The sequence below is a fragment of the Emys orbicularis genome, chromosome 8 (genome assembly GCF_028017835.1).
Source record: "Emys orbicularis isolate rEmyOrb1 chromosome 8, rEmyOrb1.hap1, whole genome shotgun sequence".
In the NCBI taxonomy this organism is placed as follows: Eukaryota; Metazoa; Chordata; order Testudines; family Emydidae; genus Emys; species Emys orbicularis.
Window position 1 is genome coordinate 58,646,700 of NC_088690.1, and position 27,071 is coordinate 58,673,770.

Consider the following 27,071-nt stretch of genomic DNA (forward strand, 5'->3'; position numbering starts at 1 on the left):
CCCTCCCCCACCTCCCAAAGGAATCTGTTCTCTCCAGTGACACACAAAGACCCATGACGCCAGGCAACATGGAAGGGCACGTGTGACCCCATCATGTGATGTCAGAATTCCTTTGAGTGGCTATTTCCAACCCACAAACGCCAGCTCATCAAGGACCAGGCATGCAGCAAGCTGCTCCAGATGCCAGGTCAGTTCAGATGGTTGAGGGGTGCCCGTTAGTAGTTCTGAGTGGGCTAGCATAGCTTCTCATGGGCCCAGCCCTGGGAGGCTCAGATACAGTCCAAGCCCCCTCCAAAAACCAAAATCCAGCAGCCCAGCAAGTCAGTCCCTCAGCTCCAGCCTGTAGATGGCAAAAGGAAGTTAACTGAGTGAAAATCAGGGAGGAATCCACAGGTGATCTCAAAGCCAACGTTTTGTAGCTCAGGAGTCCAGATTTTTTTAAAAGGCACATTTCAGAAAAGAGCAAAGAACTCAGCTATCCCAGCCTGGGCTTTAGAAACATCCTGGCAGCCTTAGGTCAGATCCATCAGGACAGCGCAAGCCCACGGAAGGGAGACACAGGAGGCTCACCACTCCCAAAAGCAGGCCCGGGTTATGCTGGACAAGGCAGAGAGGCTCTGGGCAGATGTTCTCAAGCACCAAGTGGGGGATGGGAAGAGTGATCATAGGTTGCTCCCCATCCCCAAATTCCAGAGCTGTCCCTGTTTCTAGGCACCAGTCCTGCCCATCCTCCTCCCCAGTTTTGGGATGCAAAAAGAAACAATAAAAAAAGGGGGGAGATGATAAAAATCAGGTCAGGCTGGCTGTCACCCATCATTGCTGTAGGAGCCCCACCAGCGGCGGTGTGAGTACAGATCCACCACTAGTATTTTTACAGCTGTCTGACCAGGGTTAGACGCCACAGTGGCAGAAGCACAGGCAGCCAATCTACATTAGCTCTCCGGCTGGCAATGGAGCACAAAACCACACCACAGACAAGGCCTTAGAGCTAACCCAGCAGGTCCCCTAGGGTAAGATTTGCAAAGGTGACCAGTGATTTCAGATGCTAAACTTGACATGCCTTGAAAAGAGCTGGATTTTCAGCCTATGACAGTAAGGCCCTTTCGAGGCCTCTCAAGCAGGCTGAACAAAATTCCTGATAACTTTTGAAAAGCTTGGTCCTAACTTGGTCCTAAAGTTGCATGCACCCTTTGAAGAAAGCCTACGGGTACCAGGAGCTACATTGAGAACAATCAACAAGAAATGCTCCTTCACCCAGTGTGCAGCCAGCCTCTGGATCTCACCAGCCCAAAGGTCATTTGCACAGTGCTAGCAGACCTCACTCTAAACAATGCACAAACAAAAGGACAGGGGATGGGAGGCCACGAAGAGCTGGCGTATGAATGGGGATAAGTTAAACGACTCTTGCAATGCCATGATTTGCATTAGGATTCTCTTTCCTCAGCTCAACGGTGACTCCAGTACAATGAGTTTCATAGAAAGGTTGAACAAAGTGACAGCATCTGCAGGCCGGTGAGATGCACTAACGCTAGGGGTCAGAGATCGAATGCTCTGGGCTGACGGTGCTCACTATACAAGGACATGGGAGGGAATATTCCCAGTACTGAACAAGCGCCCAGGTGCATCTGGGAAATTTGTGTCCAATTCTGGGTGCTCGGATTGCAAGACCAAAACACAGCACCCGAATGCATGGCTGGGCACCCTAATGGAGGCGCCCATGCTTGCATGCTGAAGCAGGTGGGAACAAAGTGGAGTAATGGAGCAGCACAGGACTTCCTGGTAGGTTCTATGGGTTTTTATTGTACCAGGGGAATTTGGCTCTAAGGCTGGCCCCACCCACAGTGCCAAAACGAAGAGTTCCAGTTTCTTCCCAGTTTCACAAACACTATAATATAGGGTGGGGGAACTGGCAAAGCCCCCCACCTCCTCCCACTTCTATTTTTAAAGCATGAGGGTAGCAGCAAATCTGCCTGCAAGACTTTCAGCATGCCCCCAGCAGGTGAAACACAGCACAGGCTGACACAGAACCCTGCCAGCACTAATGCCCCCCCCTCCCCTGCATACACAGGAGAAGGCTGAGGACAGCCTCAACATGACAGGTCAAGGTGGCACAGAATAAGATGCTCCAGTAGAACGATCTGTGGTCAGACCAAGGGTCCGTGTCCTTTCCCACCCACCTCTGTGCTCATGTGTGCTCTGGGCTGCAGGGAGGATGGACGTAATAGCTGTTCTGGGTTAACGCAGCAACTCCTCCTCTTGAGCCCTGAACTTCAGAAGCCAGATGCCGATTGGTGAGTCTGACCCCTGTGGCCATTTCTCTCTGTCTCTCTCACAAATGCACAGCCAGCATAGAAGGAACCCAAGACTGTGGAGCAGGTGGTGTTTCAAGACAGGATTGAGATGCATTAGGATAAGGAGCGCAGTGGCTCATGACACAAATAGTACATGGAGGTGGGGGGAGCGTTACAGGTCAGGATTATGGTGAACTGGCTTAGCTCTGGCTACACGGCTTCCTCAGCACCTGTCTGTGTTATGTGTATCTCCAGTCAGTGGCACCGCAGTCCCTTATTTGTGGGGGGTGTCACATACACCCTGAGCATAGTGCGAGAGCGCCTTGGGTTGAGTGGGTTAGTGATCCTGGCCTACAAGAGTGAAGGAATCATCTGGCAAAGAGAAAGTTCTGCACCCTCTGGGGCAGCCTGGGCGCTTTGGGCTGGATTCACCTTCACCGCGGTGCAGCAGGAAACAGACCAGAAAGGAGACCCCCCAATCCTTACCAGTGGCTGAGCTACTGTAAACAGGGAGGCAGCTAGAACTCCCCACAGCTCTCTCAGTTCACTCCGTTCTCCAGCCCCCCACCCTGACCCGACAGCGGCTCCGCTAGAAGTCTCTGAGGAGCTCGGGTGGCTTGGTAAGGCTCTTGGATCCCTGAAGAACATCCTGTCATATCTGTCTGATGGGCGGCCCCATGTCCGTGTGGCCAGCGGTGGCAAGATCCAGAAGCCGTCCAGCTGCACCCACTGCCCTAGCAACCCTGACGGAGAAAGTCAGACGCTTCTCCGGCCACAGACCCCCGGAAGGAATCATTAGCACTTGACCTACACCATCACACACACCCACACACACACCCAGACCCCGCTGCTCCCCTCCCCCGCCTCATGCCGTGGGGAAGCTGGGGCGGCCCTTGCGGTGCCTCGTGCGCATGCGGAAGAAGGTGTACATGCCCAGCAGGCACATGGAGGAGAGGAAGTACAGGATGATGCACAGGCTGACGTCCAGACGGGAGAAGCCCACTCCCAGCATGCGGAACCAATGGCTCCTCCTCAGGGTGTCCCCTTCGTCCTCCTCCAGGGCCCCGATGAGCTGCTTGGAGCCCAGCCCCCGCCGCCTCAGGCGCTCCCAGGCCGCAGCATAGTCAAAGGCCTGGTGGCTGTCGTCCGCCAGCAGCAGTGGGATGGTGTCCCTCTTGCTCAGCTGCCGCCCCTTGTTGGCCGCCACGGCAGCAGCCTTCAGGGCTTTGCTCTTGTAGTGCAGCTCGCTGAAGGAGTCCAGGTCCACAATGTCCTCCTCCAGCTCTTGCATCTTGGGGTTCATCCGGACGATGCTTGGCTTCCGTGGCCCCGAGAAGCCTCGTCTCTCCGAGCCACCCACCTCCATTCCCACCCCTGCACCCTCCAATTTCCCTGGTCTCCTTTCTTCCCCTTCCCCATTCCCTCCTTTCTCTTCCCCTTCCCCATTCCCTCCTTTCTCTTCCCCCTCCTCTTCCCCTTCCCCATTCCCTCCTTTCTCTTCCCCCTCCTCTTCCCCTTCCCCATTCTCTCCCTCCTCCCCTCTCCCATTCTCTCCCTCCTCCCCTCTCTCTTCCTCCTCGTCGTCGTCCTCCTCTACTCTCTCTTCCCCCTCACCCATGGCCCACTCTCCAGCTCCCTCCTTTGCCTCCCGGCTGCGCCTGACCACCAGAGCCATCTCGGGCTCCGTGTAATTTAAGAAGATGTTGATCGGGGAAAAGTAGGCCTTGAGGAACTGCAGCACGGCTGCCTCGTCCCACACTTGGCGCCTTTTGACCACACTGTGACACGGATGGCACAGTTCCGGGGGAGGCCACTGCAGCTTGGGGAATTGGGGGTCCTCTGTCTCGGTACCTGGATAAATCAGATGGAACAAAGGCCTCAGACACAGTCCCACCAGGGGCTTCAGCAGCAGGACGGTCCCAGTACAATAACCACAGCATTTAACATCCACCCCATAAGCCCTGAAGGAAAGGGAGTAGCCTCTGTGCCTTATGGATCTTACAGACACACCCCAAACCTGCCCAAAGCCCTCCAGCCTTAGCTGGCCCTCCCCTTGCTAGCGTGAGACTCCCAGCAGGGGGCACAGTTCCAGTGGGATTCGCACATCGCCTTGACTGGGAGGTCACGCACAACTCGCCTGCAGGAGCAGCTCCACTTGCTCACGTGCCCTTCAGCCACCCTGAGGGGCAGGGAGCGGGCATGCAAGAACCCCCAGCCTACCCTAGTGCCAAGAACAGGCTCTTGTAGCCAAAAGCTGCAGCCCCTTGAGACTTGGGAGTCTCCTCCCTGCCCCCTCGCCCCCCAAATGACCAACCGGAGCAGGAACCGTCACCCCACAATTGGACGAACGCCGGTAGGTTCCCCCAGGCTTCAGTGGGCTCTGCCCTCTCTCTGCCAGAGTCCCTGGGTGTCAGCCTGGGCCACATCCTTGGGCCATGGGCGTTCCAGGTGAATGCTGTGAGCTGGGGTGGAGGGTGCTATGCTCCCCCACCGGGGGAGGCTGCACTGACAAGCAGGAAGTCATTCCCCCCCTTCCTTCCCCTGCCTGGCCACTCTTGCTCCCTCTTCCTTCTCAGATGCCAGCTGCTTTTGTCCCAACTCCCCCAGAACTGGGCTCTAGAGGCTCGTGTGCGAAGGGGGAGGGGCAGCGTCTGCACGCGAATGGAGCATTTGGAGAATCGTCTCGTCTCGGGAGGAGGGTCCTCCCAGGGCACGTGGCAGCTTTTAAAGCCCCCTGTGGGAAGCCGGATAAGATTTAACTGCCTCTCTGGGGCGGTCTCTGGCTCAGCACCACCAGCTGCCTGTTCCCTTCACCTCAGGGGTCTGCGATCCCTCCCCACAGCCTTCCGCCAGCCCCCTGCCAGGCTGCAGAGTTAACCTTTGTGGCTGCTTTCAAAGAAGAAATGAATGGACAAAGCCGGCCCGCGGCATGCAGGCAGAGCGCTCTCGCAGCTCCCTGTGCCCCAGGCTTCCCCCTTCAGCCCGGCACCCCCTGCAGTTATCAGTCTGCGAGGAGAGACGCCCCCTCACTGCGCAGCAGTGGCAGGGCAGGCACAGCGTTATTGGGGAGCTGAGTCAGCCCAGCCTGTGCTTTACAAGCCAAGGCACCAGCCGGCCCACGAGGTTCATCTCAAATTCCAACCCCCCTGCAGTCAGCTGTCCCCATGACCCTGTCCCCCATCCCTCCCCAGATACAGCCAGAGGGTCTGGACTCCCTGCACTGGGGGCTAACTTCTCCCTCAGGCGCCTCTCACCCCATCTTCCTCGGCCAATGCCAGCCTCACCAGCAGGACACACCTCCCCTTACCTGCCAGCCGAGCGTTGACCCGGTTGTGTCTTGACCAAAGCCAGAGGGCTGCCTCGTCCACGCTTCTCACTTTGTCCATGGACTCCGCTGCCATGCCCTCAAAGTGCTGTGCGCACTCCCGGCAGCCAAAGAAGGACTGGACGTAGCCGCGCATAGCGCCAAGGACCTCAAGCGGGTCTGGAGGGGGAGGCAAGACAGCTCAGTCGGCGCAGCACGCTCGGCTGGGGAAACCCTGGCAACTCAGAGAAGCACTGTGCCCGGTGGCCTCCCTGCCGTCCACGCTGCCCAGAGGAACCCAGGTTCTTTGCAGAGTGCTAGCAATTCGAGGCCAGGTGGGTCCACGGGACCAGCCAGCTCAGGATCACAGCGCCACGGAGCAGGTGGCTTCAGCTACACTGAGAGGGCTGTGTGGGGCCCAGCACGGGGCTTCCAGTGGAGTGTGAGACGCTTAGAGCATTCAGCCCCACCTGCACTGGGAGGCGCTGGCACGGCACCATGGGACACCACGGCACCCTGAACCAGGCTGGGCAAGGGGATCCTGAGGGAAACCAGCAGAGACGCCGAAGGCTGGCTCTGCAGTCGGGCTTGTATGTCCTGTTTAAGACACATCCCCTGTGACCCAGCAGGCCCTGGGGCTAGCGTTCAGCTGTCACTAGAGAGCCACACTACAGAAGAGCTAGATACTATTATTGCTAGCTGTGATCTGTCCCTCCCTGAGGGAGAGGGGCTGGCTGAGCGGAGACAGCAGCACATTTGGCCCTGTGGCAGGAGAGAGCGCCGTGCACAGCTGACTGATGAGACGGTGCTAAGATTCCACACGGGAGCGCAGCCCCCTTGGCGGGCTGGGAAGCTCAGCGCTCTGACCCAGACTTGGGAGAAGTGGCAGCCAACCACCTGACATGAGAGCTGCAGAACGCTCACACTGGGGGATCCAGCAAGCCACAAGATACAGGCTTTAGATACAGGTGCTAGGCATGCAAGGTGGGATGAGAGGAGATTGGGGCATTACAATGGGCTACCTAGTGTGGGGCTTACCGGCTCCCTGGCTACGGGGATGGCCGGAAGGACTTTCCAACCAGGGACTGCAACCCTTCTAAAACCCCAGGACTGCCTTCAGCTTTCTGGCCTGAGTCTACCTACCCCCTCCCCATCCCGTTTCCCATGGAGCAGCAGCTTCTGGAAATTCCCGAGGGGAGCTATCACGGTGCTTCCCACACCCCTTTCTCTATGGCCAAGAGCTAGATCATCCGGCACGTTCAGAGTGGGACGTGCACAGGGTCACGTGCTTACCTGTGCCCAGCCTGCGGTGTCTAGTCGCCTGCACTGTCAGGAGGTGGAAGAGGGTCCAGAGGGAGCAGGGGTAGCCTCGGAAATGAGGTTCGCTTCCTTGGCAACCCACCCACGTCACGTTGTTCGACAGCACCGCCGGGGCTTGACCCTGATGGGGAGAGAGACAGGCAGACAAAGAGTAACAACCTCAGGGTTAACGCGGTGGGCAGGGGAGGGAGAGCAGACGGGGACTGAGAGAAAAGGACAGGGGAAGGCAGACGCGTGCACACACTGCAGGGCTAAAGGGAAATCATCTCTATGCGACCCACCTCTTTTCTGTTGGTCAAGACCAGCTTCAAGGCACTGTAGGGAATCCTTGATCCTCTCACGTTCCTCAGCCACCTGTCCACAGAGCGCAGGAAGTTCTGGACAAAGGGGCGGCCAGGAAAATACTACAGCAAGAACAGAGCGAGGAGGAAATACGTTTAACGACAAAAGCCTTGCTACCCATTATGGTCGACGTGAACCCAGGCATGGGAGAGATTCCTGCTTTGATTCCAGGGGACATTTTGAGACCTTTACTGAGCATGATGGCTAATCGGACACAAATCATCCTACAGTGATAAAGTCAGGATCTTAGCAATACTATCATGTCCCCATATGCCCTTTGCTAGCCTCTTTCAGGTGGGAAACGGAGTGAGTCCCTGATCATGAGAAACTCTCGGCGACTGCAATGCCAGCCTCTCCCAGCTGGAGTCGCTGCAGAGAATGGTGCAGGAGCACTGGCTGTGGGGAGCTCACAGCTACACTAGTCTCAGGCTGTCCAGCTTGGTATGAAGCCTCCCCCCAACGATCCAAGCAGCCAGCACTGGGAAGCCCTTTCATTTGTATTCAAGCTGCCACCATTGTGAACAAGTCAGCCCTGTGGGCCAACAGCCAAGATCCAAATCTCAATCGTAACTCCAAATAGTCTCCGAGGAACACGAAAAGCTACTTTGACAATAAGTCAACACAAATCCGATTAGTATCAGCACTTTAAAACCACAAGCGCTCCAGGGAGGGGGAGAGCGAGTGACTGGGGCGAGGGGGGGAGACCCACCTCAGGGACAAACACAAAGAGAGGAGACAGTGTAGATGGGTAAAACCAGGAGGCGGGGACCCAGGAAAGTGTGGGGGGAATGAAAGCAAAAGGGTCTAGCCTCCATGGATACCCCGTTATGCTAGACAATAAACAAACACAGGGAACTGACATTTCTGCTGGGGAGCCCCCCCTCACTCCTCCAAATCTCCTTTCAAAGGCTCCCGTGGGATACTGGAGATTTGGGGTGAGGTTTAGCAGGTGACCTGTTCTAAAATAAATGCTTCTCTCCCCGCAGGCCTACACGTCTCTGGGAAATGCGCTAGATTTAAGGATCAGAGTCTGGACAGGCAGAGAAGGCAAATTCCCTGCAACTGTCAGGAATGTGGGAATCCTGGTGACATTGCTCCGTCTAGTGGCCTAAATCTGAAACATCTTGCACTGAGCACAAAACTGTTTCCTCTAGACTATGGTACACACCCAACCACCAGACTAAGGAGGCAGAAGGGGGAGAGGTTGCAAAAGAATCATTCCCCTCCCCATCTATACCTCCACACGCACCCATTCCCCTTCCCTCCCATCCATACCCCATTCCATCCACAAACACATGCCCGCCCCATTCCCCTCCCCATCCACACCCACATCCCATTCCATCCACATACACACACCCATTCCCCTCCCCCACCCCACCCTTCCACCCCCCCATGCCCCTCCCCATCTATACCTCCACACACACCCATTCCCCTTCCCCCCCCCACACCCCATTCCATCCACACACACACACACACACGTGCCCCATTCCCCTCCCCATCCACTCACCCACACTCCATTCACCTCCCCATCCATACCCACATCCCATTTCATCCATCCACACACAAACCCACCCCCCATTCCCCTCCACACTCACCCACCATTCCCCTTCCCATCCACCCACCCACACTCCGTTCCCCTCCCCATCCACACCCACATCCCATTCCATCCAAACACACACCCATTCCCCTCCCTATCTATACCCACACACTCACTCTCCTCTTCTGTTCCCCTCCCCACCCACACCCCATTCCCCTCCCCATCTATACCTCACACACACACACACACACACACACACAACCCATTCCCCTCCCCATCTACACACACAGACCCCATTCCCCTCCCCATCTACATCCACCCTCCCCCGCAACATCTCTGAGCTTTGCAGGGAGGGAGGGAGGGAGCGAGCTTGGTTGGTGAACTGGGTTCCTTGTGCTATTTCGGTCTTGGACTCTCTGTTCCCTGCATCTGAACAGCTTTGTCTCCTAATCTGGAGCTGACATTACTACAGCTGTCTGACACCAAACACATTTCACAGTATAGACTGGTCCCCTGAAGGTTCCAGAGCCTGGGGGGCTGGTGTAGCAACCTCCCCCCACACACACACACAGCCGCCCTTCAGCTGTCTGAGGATCGAACACAGCCTGCACTCTCCTGGGGGATTGTATTTTGAAGGGGAAGGTGGCAGGGTGGGGTATTCATTTAATGAAATCTTCCATGCTCAAGAAAGTGAGAGAGATTGAGAGCATTAGCTAAAGCCAGGCCGCAAGCAAGCTAGGTGTTAAGCAGGCTTCAGCACAGCCATGCCAAAGCATCTCAGGCCTGACTCACACGGCCACTGGCTATTCTAGTCCTGCCCTCCTCACACACTCCTTCCAACGCACCTCAGTCCTGCCCCGCACCATCCCTGCTAGTCTTAGTCCTGGTCCCTTCACAGGCACAGCCGGCCAGTTTTGTTAATCATGCAGCAGTTGGGCAATTAGGTAAAAAGTAATAAAGGTCTAAGCTGAGAACCCAAGACTCATTGCACTAGTGACCCACATTTAGATGAATAAGTTTTAAGGCAAGAAGGGACCATTACAACCATTTATCTGACCTCCTGCATAGTGCTGGCCACAGAACCACACCCAGTAATCTCTGCATCAAGCCCGTAACTAGAGCATCTCCTTTAGAAACACATCCAGTCTTGATTTAAAGGCTTCAAGTGATAGAGAATCTACCCTGTTCCCAGATAAGCTGTTCCAATGGTGAATCACCTTAATTTTGTCTGAATGTGTCTAGTTTCTGACCACTGGATCTCGTCAGGCCTTTTTCTGCTCCATTAAAGAACCCTCTATGATCAGAAATGTCTTCCTCACATAGGCACTGACTCCGGGGCTGGAGCACCCATGGGGAAAAAATGGTGGGTGCTGAGCCGCCCTACCAGAACCTCTCCCAGTGCCTCCTGCCCGCCAGGGGAGCCCCGCCAATCAATGCTTCCCCCTCCCTCCCAGTGCCTACCACAGATCAGCTGTTTCGTGGCATCAGGAGGCACTGGGGGGAGGAGCAAGGGCGCAGCACGCTCGGGGGAGGAACTGGGCGGGGAAGGGGCGGGAAGAGGGGGGGCAGGGGTGGAAAGAAGTAGGACGGAGATGGAGCCTTGGGGTAAGGGGTGGAGTGGGGGCAGGGCATGGGCGGAGCCAGGGGGAAGCACCCCCCAGCAGATTAGAAACTCGGCACCTATGCTTTCTCATCTTTTAGACCAGGGGAAGGCAAACTATGGCCCGCGGGCCGTATCCGGCCCATCAGGGCTTTCAATCTGGCCCGCAGGATTGCCAGCCCCGTGTGCAGCGGGGCAAAGGCAGGCTCCCTGCTTGCCCTGGAAGCAGCCGGCACCACGTCCCTGTGGCCTCTGGGGGGGCGGAGGGGCAAAGGAGGAGGAGGAAAGGGGAGGACGAGGACAGAGGGCTCCGTGCACTGCCATCGCCTGCAGGCACCACCCCCCGCAGCTCCCATTGGCTGGGAACAAGGAACCGCAGCCAATGGGAGCTTTGGGGGTGGTACCCGCAGGCGAGGGCAGCACAAGGCAGAGTAGCCTGCCCTACCCCACCCCCAGGAGCCACTGGCAGACATGCCTGCCACTTCCGGGAGTGGCGCGGGGCCAGGGCAGGCAGGGAGCCTGCCTTAGCCCCGCTGCATGCCACTGCCACCCTGGAGCCTCTTGAGGTAAGCGACGCCGGGCCGGAGCCCACACCCCAAACCCCTCCTGCACCCCACACCCCCTTCTGCACCCCAACCCCCTTGCTGCACCCCTCTGCACCTCAACCCTCTACCCTGAGCCCCCTCCTGCACCCAACCTCCTGCCCCAGCCCTACATTCACGGCCCTTCCTTCAGCTTCCCCCCGATGTGGCCCTCGGGCCAAAAATTTGCCCACCCCTGTTTTAGACCATGATCAAGTCACCTCTCAGCCCTCTCATGGAGAAACTAAACAGACTGAGCTTCTTACATCTCTCACTATAAGGCACGTCTTCTAGACCCTGAATTATTCTGGCAACTATTTTCAGAACCCTTTCCAGTTTTTTAAATCAAACCCAAGTTTCCAAAGGAAACGGGCTCGTGTGCAAGAGGTCCTTAATGGTCCCTTGCTATCACAATCACATTGCATCCTGCGTGAGGAGAGTTCTTTCATCCTGTGAAAGAGGATTTCCAAAGGTAAGTTCTGGAGGGTCATATAGGAGACAATATACGGCCGCCAAGCCACATATCTGCCATAGCAAAGCAGAGGTGCCCATGACACTTCAAAGCCGTTCACTGCAGAGGGCATTGCTGTGAGTGTACTTACCGGTGTAGCCAATGCAGATGCTTAAGGTAGGGGTGGGAGCAGGAGGAAAGAAGTTGCATCGGGGGGGTGGGGGGGGGGAGAGGAGAGAACCAGCCACGGTGGTGCCATCTTGCAGGAGGTTCAGGAGGAAGTGGCTATGGTGAATGGCTGATCACGGGTGGGCGGGGTTTCAAAAGGCATGGCTCATGTCCAGGCTCGAGGCGATTGGTCACGTCACCAGTGAAGGTTTGGGAAGGGCACATATAATTTTCATGCCCGGCCCAGGGGACGATGCAATTCCAATTTCCCATTTATCTAAACAAAGGCTCTGTATTCACAATCAGAGTTCAAGCGGAGTTAGGGACTAGGGCCAAGCAACCAGAACCGAGGGGGTTAGAGGCTGGCTGAGGCAGAGCAGCGCTCGAGCCATCCAGGGTGTCGTCACAAGGGCTGCTACGCAGGCCGGAATGTGGGGTGTGCAAACGGTGTGGAGACAGGTTTCTCTGGAGACCTGTTCAAGCAGAGCGCATGAGGAGATATGCCCAGCTTCGTTCGCTACAGGATTCAATTACCAGCCTGCCCCTCCTCTAATCCAAATGAAGGGGAGGCACAGTGACTGCCACGGTGTCAAGTGAGGCCCCAGCAAAGGCCCTGCGTCCACTCTCAGCATGAGGGGGCTACAGACGGCACAGGCCTTGCCTGGCTGATGACTCCTTAGCGCTCACCTTAGCCAGCACTGCCACAAAGTCCTTCAGGGCCCTCACCCGCTCTCCCGTTAGGACAGAGAACCGGGCCACCTCTACCCGCAGGGCATAGTGCAGCGCGGATTCCAGGTCAGCCATGTACACCTTTGAGCTGGAGAGCAGAGGAGAAAAACGGCATTAACAACCGGCTGAGCCTGCCTGCAGAAAGGGGGTCCTTGGCCCCTGCTCCAGTGAGGGACCTCAACTGTATCCCCGCAGGATCCGCCTGGGAGGAGGAGACCCCTCATTACAGCTGCGAGTCCTGGCCCCTTCTCCCGCGAGGGGATGGCAGAATTCAGTCACGACCCACAGTCTGGCTTCACCCTGAGAGAGGCCAAGGTTAGCTCAGCCTCCAGCTTCATTCAGCCCCTGCAGTGCCCTCACTAGCAGCATGGCACTCACCCCTGTGGGGCTAGGGTCAAAGGGGCCTGCTCTCTTTATTTTGCAGCAGCAAGAGGAATAACAATGGTTGTGTTTTACAGCCGCTCCTCACCCCCACCACATCACAGCAAAACCAACAGCCAAGGGCCTACCAATCCACAGCTAAAGCAAAGGAGGGACGGTGGGCAGATAGAAACTGGGGGGGGGGGGGGGGGGGAAGGGAATATACCCAGGACCCCAACACGGTACAGATGCCAGCAGAATGCGCCCCACCACAGAGCTTACAGGCCTCCTCTGAGGGGAGAAAGGCAATGAGCTCTCCCTTCCTGCTGCAGAGCAGGGGAACACCTCCAGCGTCCCTTGTCAGCGAGGTGGGCTGGGGGAAGGGATGGGGCAAGGAGCAAGCAGCATGACCAGGGCCGGCTCCGGCTTTCTGGCCGCCCCAAGCAAAAAAACAAAACAAAAACCTGCGGCGTGGCCGGAGCCAGGGTACAGGGGGACTCCCTGCCCTGCAGATGTGCCTGGCTAACGGGGGGAGGGGGAGGGAGTGGGGGGAGAGAGAGAAGGGGGGTAGCCAGGGCTTCAGCGGAGTGCTGCCACGCCCCCTGCCGGGAGGGCTCCGCGCTGCTCCGGTCGGCTGGGAGGGAAGGATGCGGGCTGCCCTGCCGGGCTTGCTGCAGGGCGCTCCCGTCCTCCACACCACTGCCCCCTACAGGGCGGCCGGAGCGGAACAAAAAAAAAAAAAAAAAAAAAAGCGGCCGTGCCGCCCTAGGATTGGGCGGAATGCCGCCTCCAACAAGCTGCTGCCACAAGCACCAGCTTGCTTGGCTGGTGCCTGGAGCTGGCCCTGAGCATGACCACATCTCTTCCTGCCGCTGACCCAGCTCGCAGCTCACCCTCCAAGCATAAGCCCCCTGTGGTCCCTTGGGAGCAAGCAACCCAGACCTACCAGTGTCAAGGCCCTTACGCTAAAACTCAAGCAGCAGCAGCCTGGGGACAGGGAGCCTGTCCCTCATTGTGGGGCTCCAGGGAGAGTCACCTCAGTATTTGGGCTTTGGTAGCAACATACTGCAAAGTGAAGCAGAGCCCTGGAACCATCTCAGCTACTTACAGACCCCACTAAGACACGTCATCACCTCCATCCTCTCCTGGCTTCCCTATGCCCCCGACTGTCCCAGGCACGGGTGATTCTGTGTCCCAGCAACCCCTACATGGGGAGGTGGCCATCATCTTCATCTGTCCCAATCCCAATGCTCCCCAGAGCCGGGGAATCCAGGACAAGAGCCACTTGTTTGGAATTCAGTCCCCAGTTCATACCGGCATCTCTGTAATGACTGAACTCAGAGCCATGTTCTTCACAGCTCTCCACTGACCTGGGGTGCAAGATCACAAGCTGCCACCGTGGCCTGCAAGTACTTTCTCTAGTCACCCTGCCCAGGGTCATCCCTCCTGCATTGCCTTGTCTCTAGTCCCACCCAGCAGGGTAAAACTGGTGAGGCTTGCAGCACTGCCTGGATGTCGACCGGCCTCGGCTCTGCTAAATGGGGTATGCGTCCAAGAGCAAGTTCCCGAGCAGAAGGTCCCTCTGAGGAGAAAGCCCCTGGCCCCACCTTCCACCCTTTCATACCACGGGGCCGTCAGCTCCACTGATCACCCCCGTAACGTAGGGGAAGGTGAGTGCGACACTCTAGGGTTTCATAGGCCAATGCCTGAAGGTCCACTCATAAAAGGCAGCCAGCACAGGCCGTGAGAGCATGGCTGCTTTACACGCCCTTGGGACCCAGCATTGATAAGCAGCAGGCCCCTCCCATTCTAACTTCAGTGTCCGAATGGTGCCGCCCCACGCAGAGCCCAGCGTGCGGATCTCACCGCCAAGGGACAACGGCACAGAAAAAGGCAGGAAAGGCCCAGCCCCTCTCACCAGGTCCAGATGGCAAGAAGCTGTTGCTCTCTGAGCATCCAAGAGCAGTGACAGCAATGAATGATGCCCTTGCCCCAAACTGCAATACAGTACCCACGCTCCTCCAGCTCTGCTGCTTTGGCCAATTGCTTGCCCCGGCCTTGGCATCGTATCCACCATTTCATGCCTGTCAAGCCACCCTCCACCGACTGACCATCCCTCTGCTCCCCTTGTCTGCAGGCGCTCCTGCTGGCCAGGCCTTCTGGAGCCCCCCACAGGAAGCATCAAGTTCCTGAAGCCGGTCATAATGCTGGAGGCCCAGTGCTTACCCAGCCGAGGGAGGGCTCTGCGGCGGGGGGGGGTGCATGGACAGACAGGAGAGTGGGGCTGGGGGGTGCTCACCGGTCTGCAGGCTTCCGCGGGGTGGGGGTCGTCTTGATCGGCGTGTCTGGTGCCCTGGTCGGCGTGTAGGGGCCTCGCGTGACCCCAGGCAGCCTCCGCAGGAAGTGGGTGTAGAAGGATCGCGCCTCCATTTGCCTGTTGGGAAGGAAATGGGAACACGTGAGAGGAGCCTCTTTCACTTGCACAGGAGGTCACCTCTTCACCCCCATTAACCCTTCCATCACCACAAACATAGCTGCCTGCGACCCTGAGGTATGTCACTCAGGCAGGAGACCAGATGTGTCTTTGGGGATGGGGGAGGGATTCCTGGCCTAACAATGTGCGCTGTTCCCATCTGCTTCCACCCTCCCACATGCACCAGCAGGCCCCACACACCCAGGAGGCCTCCACGGGTCTCCTCGGATGGGAGAGTAGCTGCACTGTTAGCCGTGTGGCCCCAGAGTGGCCCCAGCTGGTAATGGCCTCGCTTGAATCACTAGCTGCCCGCTCCAGCTGCCTAGAAAGGGGACGAGGCTCTGTCCCTGACAGGGGCGGAGAGACATGCACATAAGCCAGGCCTGGAAGGGGATGGGTTTGCCTCCTTGGTCCACCTGGTCTGGAACTGCTGCCTCTGGCACGTCCCACATCGCTTCCCACTCCCTGTGCTCAGCCCACACGCCCCTCCCTACTGCTCCCTTTGCCTCTCTCATCCATTCCCAGCTATGCCCCTCCACTCGGCCCAGCCAAGCTCCCTGAGCACCCTGCCTGGCCTCCTGCCGAACGTACTGGAACGGTCCTGCTGCCATCAGCCTGAGCCTGCTTTGCATGGCCCCCCTCCTGCCTTCGGACTGCCCTCTCTGCAGGGCAGGGTCTCTGCTCTCCGCTCCTCCCACCACCTCCACACACATTCTCAGCAGCCATGGCGTGTGCCCTGAAGAGTCTCACAAGGCAGAGCCAGCACCTCTTCTGACTGCCAAGACTGGGGTCCCACTGGCTGCGCTGCAGGGAGCGTCCCTAATGGGGCTCTGGCCATGGGGAAGGGAGAGCACTAGAAACCAAACCATCTATATAAAGAGAACTCAGGTTCTGACTGGGCACCGCATGCGTTCCAGGCCAGCTGGCACGAGGAAGGGCACGGCTCTCATGGGGATGGGCAGCCCCAGTTCACCCAGCCACTCTCCATCCCTTGCAGCCTCCTTTCACCCTAGGTTCTAGGATGGGGTTTGCCTCCTCTGGCAGCTCAGGGAATATGCCAAGGGTCCCAGGCAGAGCTGGGAGAGCTGGTTAGGAAGCACTTTAAGGGGGGAGAAGAACATTTGGGGTTAGTCTGGGCCATCGGTGCTGCCTCCCTCATCCAACGGTGCTGCAGGGAGGAAGGCTGGGGCTGAGGTGACAAGAGGGGGAGAGAGGTACAGAAGCACAAGATATGCCACCACTTGGATCCAGCCACCCTTGCTGTCTCAAGGACCTGCCTCTTCCTCCCCCTTCTGTGGGGCAATTCCCAGTTCTGTCCGTGTGGATTTTACCCTCTTGGAATCAGTAACGCCCACTAACTCAAGAGCTGGGGGTACGGATGCACTGGGATCTGTGCAGGATAAACCCAGCCCTGGCACCCAGGGCGCTGCGGGAGGTTTTGCTGTCTCTCAGGACAGCTTGGCAAGACGGAGGGAGCAGAGGGTGGAATACAGGACTCCCTACTTAACCCACACAGAATGAGCAAAGCTGTCAGGCTCTGTGAGAGGCAGCGGCAAGAAAGCCCAGGAGAGCCAGCAGCGAGGAGCCATCGCTTTCCGCTCTGCTTTTACAGCCCGATGTTCGCCTGCAAGCAGATGGTGGAGAGACGGCGTCGTCACAAGCAATTTTCCCCTCCACCAGCTCCGCGGCAAGGAAACAATGACTCTGCTCTTGGGTGAAGCTGGCATCATCAGAGAGCACCCCTCCTCCCCTCAACCTGGCTCACCCCGTCCCCCGCACGCCAAGCAGCACAGACAAGATTTGCAAATGTCACGATTCCCACTAGGAAAAACTCCCTGCTCGGCTATTACCCAGGCAAGCAACCCCTCCCCACGACCCTTCCTAGGGAAGCCACAAGTGTCTGTTTACCCCCTTGCCCCGCCACACTCTTCCCTGCACTGCCAGCCTGACATCAATCATCCACCGAGGGTGCAAAGGCACCATCTGGCTGCTATTTCACGTGCCATTCAGCAGCAGGAACCCACGAGAGGGGCTGAGTCCCGGTGCCATTGTTCTCTGCCAGCGTTTCAGAACCAGCCATTGTCTGGTTCCTAATGAACTTTTCCGCAATTAGAAAACCAAGGGGGAGAAGTGGGGAGGCTGTCCGAGTCGGGGAGGTGGTCAGGGACAACTTGACTCCCTGCCAGCTTTGCAAAGTCCACTGATGTATTCCCCAGCCAGCGAAACACCTGCAAGCTGAGCTGAGTTTAGAGGGGCTTTCAGCAGTTTGTAGCTGTAGCTGGTGGGGGAGTCCGGGGAGGAAAGCCACACATAGCATCACAAAGCCACACCCAGTGTCTCAACACAGGGCAGCCCAGAACAGGCAGGAAAGGTTGGAGCTGGGCAGCTCCATGGGCGACAGGAGCTGGCCGTATCTCTGTGGGATCTGCCCACCAGCACCAGGATTCACACCCCATCCCTTAGGGAAGGGTCCCATGGTGTTTAACAGAGAACAATATTCTCACTATAGACCATTTCGAGCCAGAGCTCTTCAGCTGGGATAGGAGAGGAGCTGCCATAAAACCCTATGGGTTTTATCCCTGTCTAACGCCACAGGATCTTTCTCTAAGGGCCGTGGGCAGGGAGATCTGTGCACAAGCACCGAGGTTCACACTCCCAGCTTCAGTGCAGCGAGTTCCCTCCATCATCAGCCCCACAGTGCCAGGATTCATCCTCCCACCCCTTAGGTACAGTGGGATCCACCTGCCAGCGTCACACCCAGCTGCCACGCGAAGGCCTGGCACGTCACAGGCCATCCCGTCTGAGTCCCGGCAGGGAAGGACTCACACAGGGATGCGGCTGAAGGTCCCGTTGTTGATGAGCAGGAAGCTGGAAGGGAAGGCAGTCACACCATACTTCTTCACTAGCTCCTCCTCGCTGCTCAGCACTCTCCGGACAGCGACGTTCTCGTACTGCAGCATGTCCAGCGTCACCTGCAAGGCAGCACGCTCCATGGGTTAGACTAGCTATGGAACAGAACGTCCCAGGGCCCAGCCCGCTTACAGCAGCTCTCTCCTCTGGGGGGTGGTGTGGGATGCTCATGGCTGCTCCAGCCCCCGCTTCTCCCAGCAGGAGTCGGGACTCAGCAATATCTAGCACTGAGGGAACACTTTATGCCTCCAAAGCATTGTACAAACATGGCCTGACCCTCACAACAGCCCCGAGAGGTGGAGAAGTAGGATCTCCATTTTACAGACAGGGAAGATGAGACGCAGGGAGACTCAGTGACTGGCCCAGGTCAGTGGCAGAGCCAGGGCTAAGTTAAAAAAGGTGAACTTTCCCTGAATGAACGATGCCAGGAATTCCTGGCTCCCAGCCCTATGCTCGACCCACCAGACAATGCTGTGCTGGCTACAGGAAAGCTCACCACTACTTGAGCCTTAGCCTCAACTAACTGCAGCGCGTGGCACTTGATGGCTATGGAAACTGGAAGGGATATAAAGAGTCAAGGAACAGTTAACATCTTTGTATACTAACTCCTGAGGGGCCCAGGGGGAGAATCAGAACTCGCCTCTCCACTCATCTACTCAGACCGTAAGCTCTTCGGGGAAAGGGCCATCTTTTCACTACATGTACATGCAGCACATAATGGGGCCTGGTGACATTATGTGATTAAAATTAGGGTTACCATACGTCCGGTTTTTCCCGGACATGTCCGGCTTTTCGGCAATCAAACCCCCGTCCGGGGGGAATTGCCAAAAAGCCGAACATGTCCGGGAAAATGCCGGCCTGGCACTTCCCCTCCCGCGGCTGCTCTGCTCCTCCCCTGACTCTTCGGCTCTGTTTAAGAGCCGAGCTGCCCGAGCGCTATGGGCTTCAGGCAGCCCCCTTGCCTCCGGACCCCAGCCGCTGGCCGGGCACTTCCCCTCCCGGGCTCCGGCGGCATGGGGGCTGCCCGAAGCCGGTAGCGCTCGGGCAGCTCGGCTCTTAAACAGAGCCGAAGAGTCAGGGGAGGAGCAGAGCCTCCGGCCGCGGCGGCTCTGCTCCTCCCCTGACTCTTCGGCTCTGTTTAAGAGCCGAGCACTACGGGCTTCGGGCAGCCCCCATGCCTCCGGACCCTGCGCCGCCGGAGCCCGGGAGGGGAAGTGCCCGGCTGGGGGCGCAGGGTCCGGAGGCATGGAGGCTGCCCGAAGCCCGAGCGCTACCGGCTTCACGGTTTGCTGGGCAGCCTCCAGACCCTGCGCCCCCGGCTGGGCACTTCCCCTCCCGGGCTCCAGCTGCACTGGGGAAGCGCCGGCCGGGGGCGCAGGGTCTGGGGGCTGCCCGGCAAACCGTGAAGCCAGTAGCGCTCGGGCAGCCCTTTTCGCGTGGCTGGGAGTGGGAGGGAGGAGGAGGCGGAGTTAGGGTGGGGTTGGGGCGGGGGAAGGGCGGGGAAGGGGCGGAGTTGGGGTGGGGCTGGGGGTGGGAAATGGGCGGGGCCAGGGCCCATCTTTTTTTATTTGTTTAATATGGTAACCCTATTAAAATAGATCATTGTTGATACCACTGTTATACAATTGGAACAAATCTTGTACAAAATGTGTCATGTGAGGTGTCAACGGAAAAGGAATATGATTATCCTGTTTGTATGCGTGTATCATTTTGGTGTCTGAAGTTACGAATATTGACTATGTACCAGCATTTCAAACTTGTTTGCTCCTGTGGTAATGCCCACAAGGTTGTTAGTTTGCATCCAGTCTGGTCAGCACATTGTGAATGGGCTATTCAAGTTGATGGCCCATTGAAGGACACTTAGCTCACACAAGAGGCCATAGAAGAAGCTGAGGACGCATCAGCCAGAATATGGGTAATGGCTGCTCTGACTCATTGAAGCATGCAAGGACGTGACATGCTCCTGTGACCCTGAACTCCTTCTTGTGCCTGGAGTTTTCCACAAACTAAGACTCCCTCCACATGGGAGAAAGTATAAATAACCCTGGTAGCATCTCCATTTTGCTTCTTTCCTGCTCTGGACTATGGACTTACACTAACAGGAGAATTCCAAGCAATGGACTGAGGACCTTCCAAACTTTTGGATGTTACCAGAGACATTGTAAGCCAGCAAAATTATTCCATCACTGCTACAAACCTGATCCAAGAACTTTCCAATGAGTGTATGTATTTGATTCCTTTGACCATTTTAACTCTCACCCCTTTCTTTTCTCTTATAGATAAACTATTAGATATTAGATACTAAAGGTTTGGCTACAGCGTGATTATTGAGTAAGATCTGAGTTATATGTTGACCTGGGTATGAGACTGGTCCTTTGGGATCAGAAGAACCCTTTAGTTGATTAAATTGGTTTTAAATAACCACTCATCATAAAGTCTAGTGTCTGGGTGGTGAAACAAGGGTTGGGATACCTAAGGAGGCTGCATTTCTGACTTCTGGTTAACCAGTGTGGTGAGACAGAAGTTTACCTTTGATACTGGTTTGGTATATCTTATGGAAGAATAACCACTAGTTTAGGGGTGAGTCTGCCCCATTTCTCAGCAGTTTGTTCTGAATCTGGCATCCTCAGCTGTGACCCACTGAGGCACGGTGACAGGCCCCAACCCAACCTGGTACTACAGCAACATAAATACTGAACAAAACAACAATGCCCACCTCTCTGCCCAGAAAGGAGTCGTTAGTCTCGAAGATCAGCGCCAGGTACGTGACATTGTTTGTTTGAAAGAACCCACGGATCTCCTCCACGCTGCAGGAGAAAACAATGAGGTGTTCTCAGTGACACGGAGCGAGCGGGTGAACGCGCCAGCCCCAGCAGCGCAGAACATGCTCCCTACCAGCACAGCACACAGAGCTTGGCAAAGGGTTGGGTGTTTGCCCCTCTGGCAAAGAGCTGAACCCAGCTGGATTTGTCGCCCAGGTAGGTGGCCGAGATCAGCTCTGCTTATCCACTGTTCAATTCACATGGAGCTTGCCAGCCTAGTTTTCTGCTTCAGTTCACTGGCCATATGGTAATCTGCCAGGGTCAGCCAAGGAACGGGAGATGGGAGACTGTTTATGGAAGGACTTGAGGTTAGGACCCTGTCTACTGTGAAAGCCAGCAGTGAGACTAGAGCCAGACCAGTTTCATCAGGACACAGATAGTGTCACATTAGAGATGGCCTGAACCCTATCTCTGAGCCCAAACGCTCCTGCTCTTGGGGAAGTGTGTGTGTGTGTGTGTGTGTGTGGGGGGGTGTGTAAATGAAACCCCCAATTTCCCCTGTGGGGCATCAGACAGTGGGGAGCCTGAACATGAGGTTGGAATGCTGGAGTTTGGCTGGGGTTCATTTCCCCATCCACACCTGTGGCATTTGATTAACTCTGCCTGTGTCTTTGCGTTTTTTACTTGGGGGGGGGGGGCGGGAGAGGATAAGTGCCTACAGAGCATCGAGAGGTGCAATAAATCCACCTTTGCTGAGGAGCAGCGCTGTGCATGGCGCAGCGTCTGAAGCCAGGAGAGAGCAGGGGTACAGAGACGCGTCTTTGGAAAGAGGGGGCACTGCTGGGGGCCCAGGCTGGAATGCTCAGACAGTGGGGAGGAGAGGGTAGTTAGACACCTGCAGCGTGGTGTCCAATACCTGGACAGGGGCCGTCCTCCTGCTCCTCCACTGAAATGTGGGCGGAGATGGCTGGTGGGCAGTGCAGCTCAAACCCTTTTGTTCTGTCCGGCCCAGCCAGGCCCAACCCAGGTGACTCATACCCAGGAAGAGCCAGGTCAGCTTCACAGGCACAGAGGAAAGCGCAAGGATGTGGTTACCCCCGGAAGGGGAGAGGGGCTCACACACTCGCCCCTGGCAATCACCAGATGCAGATCTGAGGAGTTTTCTTTCCATCACTGATTTGCAGGCTGCCTGGCTGGCTTCACAGATCCACTTCTGCCTCTTGGCTTAACACCTTTCCCCACTGCCCCCAGCATTAACAGGTTATAGCCACAGGGGCTTTCCAGGCTCAAGTAGTGGTGAGCTTTCCTGTAGCCAGCACAGCCTGGTCTGGTGGGTCGAGCACAGGGCTGGGAGCCAGGAATTCCTCTGTACAGCAGAGTCCTGGCTGCTATCTAGGTCTGGCCGGTCAGGTTAGACGCTCCCAGATCTTGCACTGAACGGGCAAGACTCAACCAAGGGCTTTCAGCCAGGGAGGAGCCAGAGGGCAGCATTGACTCCAGCTTGCAGGGAAACTTTAGGATCTAAGGACATGGAGGAAGACCAGGGACAGCAGTGGACACGGCACCTCTGTGCCACCAGCCATTCCCCCCGGCCACGACGCGGACCATCAACTACCCCGCACATGTGCAGCCCAGGGGAAAGAACCCAGCCTCCTGCTCCAAACACTCAAGCCACTGCCATTCCAGGGGCATCTGTTTGCTGTGGGCAGCGCTAGGGCTCATCTACCCTTCCCAGGCCGTCAGCAGGTCTCATTCGATACAGCAGAGGGCACTGACACTTCCCCCACACAAGCAATACAGGACATACCCTCCCCCCAGTGACGAATACGAGCAGCCACCACTCTCCAGCCTGGGGTTGTAGTTACAGGCAGGTTTGTTACAGACGAATCATGGGAAAAAACCTTGTAGGTAATGGAACCCGCCCCACACTGACAGCTCTGGGCGCATCACATGGGGAGATACACGTAGCAGGTCTGGAACGTTACCAAGGAGGCAACTCAAAAATGTCTGTGCCTATTCCTGGCTAAAGAGTTTCCTGCCTCGTTTGGTCCACGTGCTATTATCACAGTCACTCCGGCACCAGGCCGTCAGTTCCGCTCACACCTCTGCAGTGCGTGTCACTGTCCTGGGAGTAACCGGGAGCCTCCTCGGGACCGCCTAGGCAAGGTCTCCAGCCCAACCCGCAGGAATTCCGTTCCACACGATAACAGGGATTGAACCAAGGGCAGACCCTTGAACACAGTCGTCATCTACATGCGGCAGAGGTCTCAAGGACTGCTACTGGTGGCCCGGTTAAGCATGAGTCCATTCCTTGTTGTTTCTCTCACCCCAGGCCCCCTCAAAACACACACATGCACGCACACACACACACACACTGCTATTATGTCCCCCTCCAATAACCTGGCTGGTTCCAGTGGTGGACAGGCAGGTGGCCACGTCTCCTTGTGCATCTCCAGGTTGGTGATGATGCTCTGCCTCAGGTTCTGAATGCTGTCCCCAGGATCTGTAGGGGGAACAAAACACACAGAGCTCACCACCAAAGCACCATGCACAAAAAGCCAAGGACTGTATCCAAGGTAACAATGACCCATCCCAACCCCTGATCCCAACTATGCTGCAGCCATAGCAGCGTCACATGGGGACTGAGCGCTACTGGACCATACTGTATAATATATCCCCAACCCACCCTGGCAGCCCCTCCAGTGGCTGATTAGTGGCGCATGGCAGGAACACATCTCTTTTGCAAAGCTTGAGATGCCTTATTCATTTATCCCCTGCCGGGTGATTCCCTCTCATGAGTCATCCCCCACCAACACCTCCTGCCCTCCCACCCTCCCCTGGGGAAAGCACTCGCTGACCACCCCCTAGTCTAGAACACAGCAGGCGTGCAGGCGGCAATGGAAAGGAAACCGCCACAGCAGGGCGAATTCCAACAGAGGAGTCCAGCAAGGATTAAAGAGCCAGGAGGTTGTGGATACTCACGGAATATCTTCGTCCCGTCCTCAGGGCTCTTGGAGAAGGCCTTGAAAAACTGAAAAGAAACACAAGAGAAGAGTGTCCGCAGGAGCATCTGGAGAACATTTAACAACATTCATTGCAACCCATAGAGCACTTATAAGGCAGTATGGACCAATGGCTAAGGCATCAGACTGGGATTCAGGAGATCTGTGTTCTATTCCCAGCTCTACCACCAACTTGATGGGTGATTTTGGGCCAACTGCTGCCTTTCCCTGCCTCAGTTTCCCCATCTGTAAAATATTTACCTGCTTTGTAAAGCGCTTTGAGAAGTAGGGCTGAAGAATGCTATACAGAAGGTAAAGTTTATTACTTTCCCAAGTGAGATTAATCATACCTAATAATACTACTTAGCTCTTACATAGCTTTTTCAGCAGTAGATCTCAAAGCATTTTACAAAGGAGATCAATATCATTATCCCCATTTAAAAGATGGAGAAACTGAAGCACAAAGCAGTGAAGTCACTTGCCCACGGTCACCCAGAAGGCCAGTGGCAAAACCAGGAATAGAACCTAGGCCTCCTGGGGTCCCAGTCTAATGCTCCATCTAGTAGGCCTTGCCAATTTATAAAAGGTCTCTAGGCACCTGCAGAACAATCAATAAAACAGGCACAAAGTGCAATAAATAAATCAACACAATACAGACTCAATGAAACTCCCCAGACACAAATCTGCTCATCAGCCTACCCCACCTCCTGGCAAATGCCTCAGGGAGCAAACAGATCTTTCATCTAACCCTGAACGGCAAACCCACATGCTGGCTCTGTCAGACTAAGCAAGGCGGTGGGAAGGAGGAGCAGGCATTGGAGAGTCAAGGTCTCTTCTCCAATCACCATCCAGACACACATCTTGCAACCTTCCCACCATCAGCCCTCAGAATTCCTATCTGGGGGCTGTCAACAAGTCTATCAGTGGATCTGGCCTGCAGGGACAGCGCACAGGTGCAAAACTCTTCTCCATCTCCCCTCTCCAGATGCCAAAACTTCAAGCTTGCCCTGCTTGGCCAATTCTGCAGTATAATGAAAGTTAAAAGCACGTCAGATGAATGACATTTAATACCAAGGTCAATGGCGGGCAGGGTTCTGTGCCAAAGCACATCGTTCATCTTCATATTTCAATCATGGAAAGTCCACCTTTTTTAATTCCGCTGAAGCAGACAGAATTTCCAGCCGGCTGCCCTGGGGCACTATGAAATGCAGAGATTGTGCTGCAGAATTTACGTCACCTGGCTACAGGGTACATAGGATCTTGGTTATAGATCAAACCCAGCCCCATGAATGGCACCCGTAATGGAATGGCTTGGATATCCATGCTGTTTGGAGTGTGGGCATAACATCTCCCAAAGGCCAGGCCTGCTCCGGAAGTGGGAGGCCACCCTCTGTCCTAGGTGAAGTGCCATAGTGCAGCAATGCAGTCTGGAGAGGACAAGAGCTTGGCTCGCTGCGCTCAGTGCAAGCTCCTCACCAAAGAAGGAAACTAAGAGCGCTCTCAGCTGCCATCAAGCAGGAACAATGGGAGCCTTCGACCACGATCCTCGTAGAGTAAAGGCAGGCAGACTACCCCAATCGATGGAGCAGTTGCTAGGCTAGTCTGGATGTTTTCCCTAGACTACTGGCTTCTCCAGGCTGACCCTCTGCCAACTAGCCCTTGTCAGAGCCCCACTCTCAGTTAGACAGTGGGGAAGCAGAAATCACAGCCTGTCTGGATCCAATGAGTTAAAGGGGCAGAGCTGAGTGTCCCCAGCCCACTGTCGGCATTGCATACCAGCTCTGCCTCCCCCGGGGCCTGGTGTGCACGCTGGCCCGGGGGGAGGGATAAGGGATGAGACAGAATCGCTTAGTGCAGGGGCGGGGGGCACAAGTGTGTGCGTACCATACGGGCTGCAGAAGAGGATGCTTCCACGGAGGAAGATGCCCCATCCCAGCCTAGGGCTCCTGCCCTTTCCAGGAAGCTCTGTGAGGGTTCAATATGTGGCCATGTTGCCACGCGCCGGCACCAGAGCCTGGGACGCGGCAGTTGACCGTGACAGAGATGAGGGAGCTGCCCATGCTCCCATTGCAGTTATGGCGTTGGGGAGCATGGGCAGCAGACCTCACAGCCCAGCCGTGCTGCGGGTGGGGGAGAGGCGGCCATCCTGCGCATGCCAAAGCACTGCAGCAACATCCCCCCAATGGCTGTGTTCAGCCAGGAGAATTGCCAGGCTCAACAGTGTAAGGGCTGCAGCCCATTGGATCTGGATGGGGAGAGAGTCCTGCTGTTGGAGGAGCCAGCCGGGCTGACTGACCAGCTGCCTGTCAGCTCTGGGAACGGCAGGTGTGTGAAGCCCTGCCCTGGGACAAGGGACGCAGCAAGTCGGCCAAGAATGCGACAATGCCTCCAGCCCAGAGGAGGGCTGTGCCAGTGCTAAGGCTGCAGCTCTGCATGGAGGAAAGGGGCCAGCCACCCAGGCTGCTTATCTGATGCAGCAGCACCCCTGGAGAGCTCAGTCCCCTGCCCAGTGGCAGGCCAGTGGTGACAGTGAAGGGCCAGCAGGGCAGGCGGGAGGGTTGGCACACGGGGGCTGCGTGGGAGATGAATGCCCACTCTCTCCTTTGGCCAGGGCCCAGGTACACAGCCAACAGTGACCTCCGGGCCCTGGGGATCATTCATCCTACCTCTTTGCCAGTCCCTTTAAAGGCTCACCAGCAGAGGGGGGCCTGCTCTATGTATCCAGGGCTCAGGATACAGGCCGCCTCACAGTACCTGCTGCAAACAGTCATGTGCCCTCTGTGTTTGATGCCAGCTGTGCACTCTCCGCCCTCCCTCTGTGCAGGCAGGGCAGCAGGATCAGTGAAATCTCATGGCAAATGTTTGCCAACCAGGCTGGGCTGGGAGCGAAAGCTGTTTGCAGAAGGTGCTTGGGTTGGGGGGGGGGAGGGGGGAGGATGACACAACACCAACCCAACCAATGGCCTTGTAGCACTGCCACTGCCACATCAGCAGGTCCCTCTGGGCTTTGGGAGCCTTGTTAAAGACAGGCTCAAGCGCTGTATTTTGGGCCAGGCAAGGGGCTTAGCCCATCAGGCCCATTGCTGTGGCATCTGAGGTAAGGGTCATCGCTCCAGCACTCGGTTCTACCCCGTCAACAGCCAATTAAAGTACCCAGCGCATTGAGGGGTCTCACAGGACCCCCAGGAGCGGGGAGCATCCCAATCTACACCCACTCATTTCCCCCTAGGTTTGGAGCTCT

General features: G+C 56.5%; 1 protein-coding gene across 1 annotated transcript in view; it reads right to left on the bottom strand.

Moving 5' to 3' along the window:
* Positions 1-3,156: 3,156 nt before the first annotated feature.
* The window catches only part of QSOX1 (quiescin sulfhydryl oxidase 1), a 38,019-nt gene continuing 14,104 nt past the window's right edge, over positions 3,157-27,071 (bottom strand). The window contains exons 3-13 of the mRNA XM_065409925.1: positions 23,811-23,859; positions 23,229-23,331; positions 20,783-20,873; positions 17,983-18,128; positions 14,983-15,117; positions 12,282-12,411; positions 7,190-7,319; positions 6,889-7,029; positions 5,599-5,775; positions 3,906-4,142; positions 3,157-3,665 (exon numbers count right to left, since the gene is read on the bottom strand). Of these exons, the coding sequence (XP_065265997.1) occupies positions 3,157-3,665; positions 3,906-4,142; positions 5,599-5,775; positions 6,889-7,029; positions 7,190-7,319; positions 12,282-12,411; positions 14,983-15,117; positions 17,983-18,128; positions 20,783-20,873; positions 23,229-23,331; positions 23,811-23,859 (1,848 nt within the window). The remainder of the gene's footprint in view (positions 3,666-3,905; positions 4,143-5,598; positions 5,776-6,888; positions 7,030-7,189; positions 7,320-12,281; positions 12,412-14,982; positions 15,118-17,982; positions 18,129-20,782; positions 20,874-23,228; positions 23,332-23,810; positions 23,860-27,071) is intronic.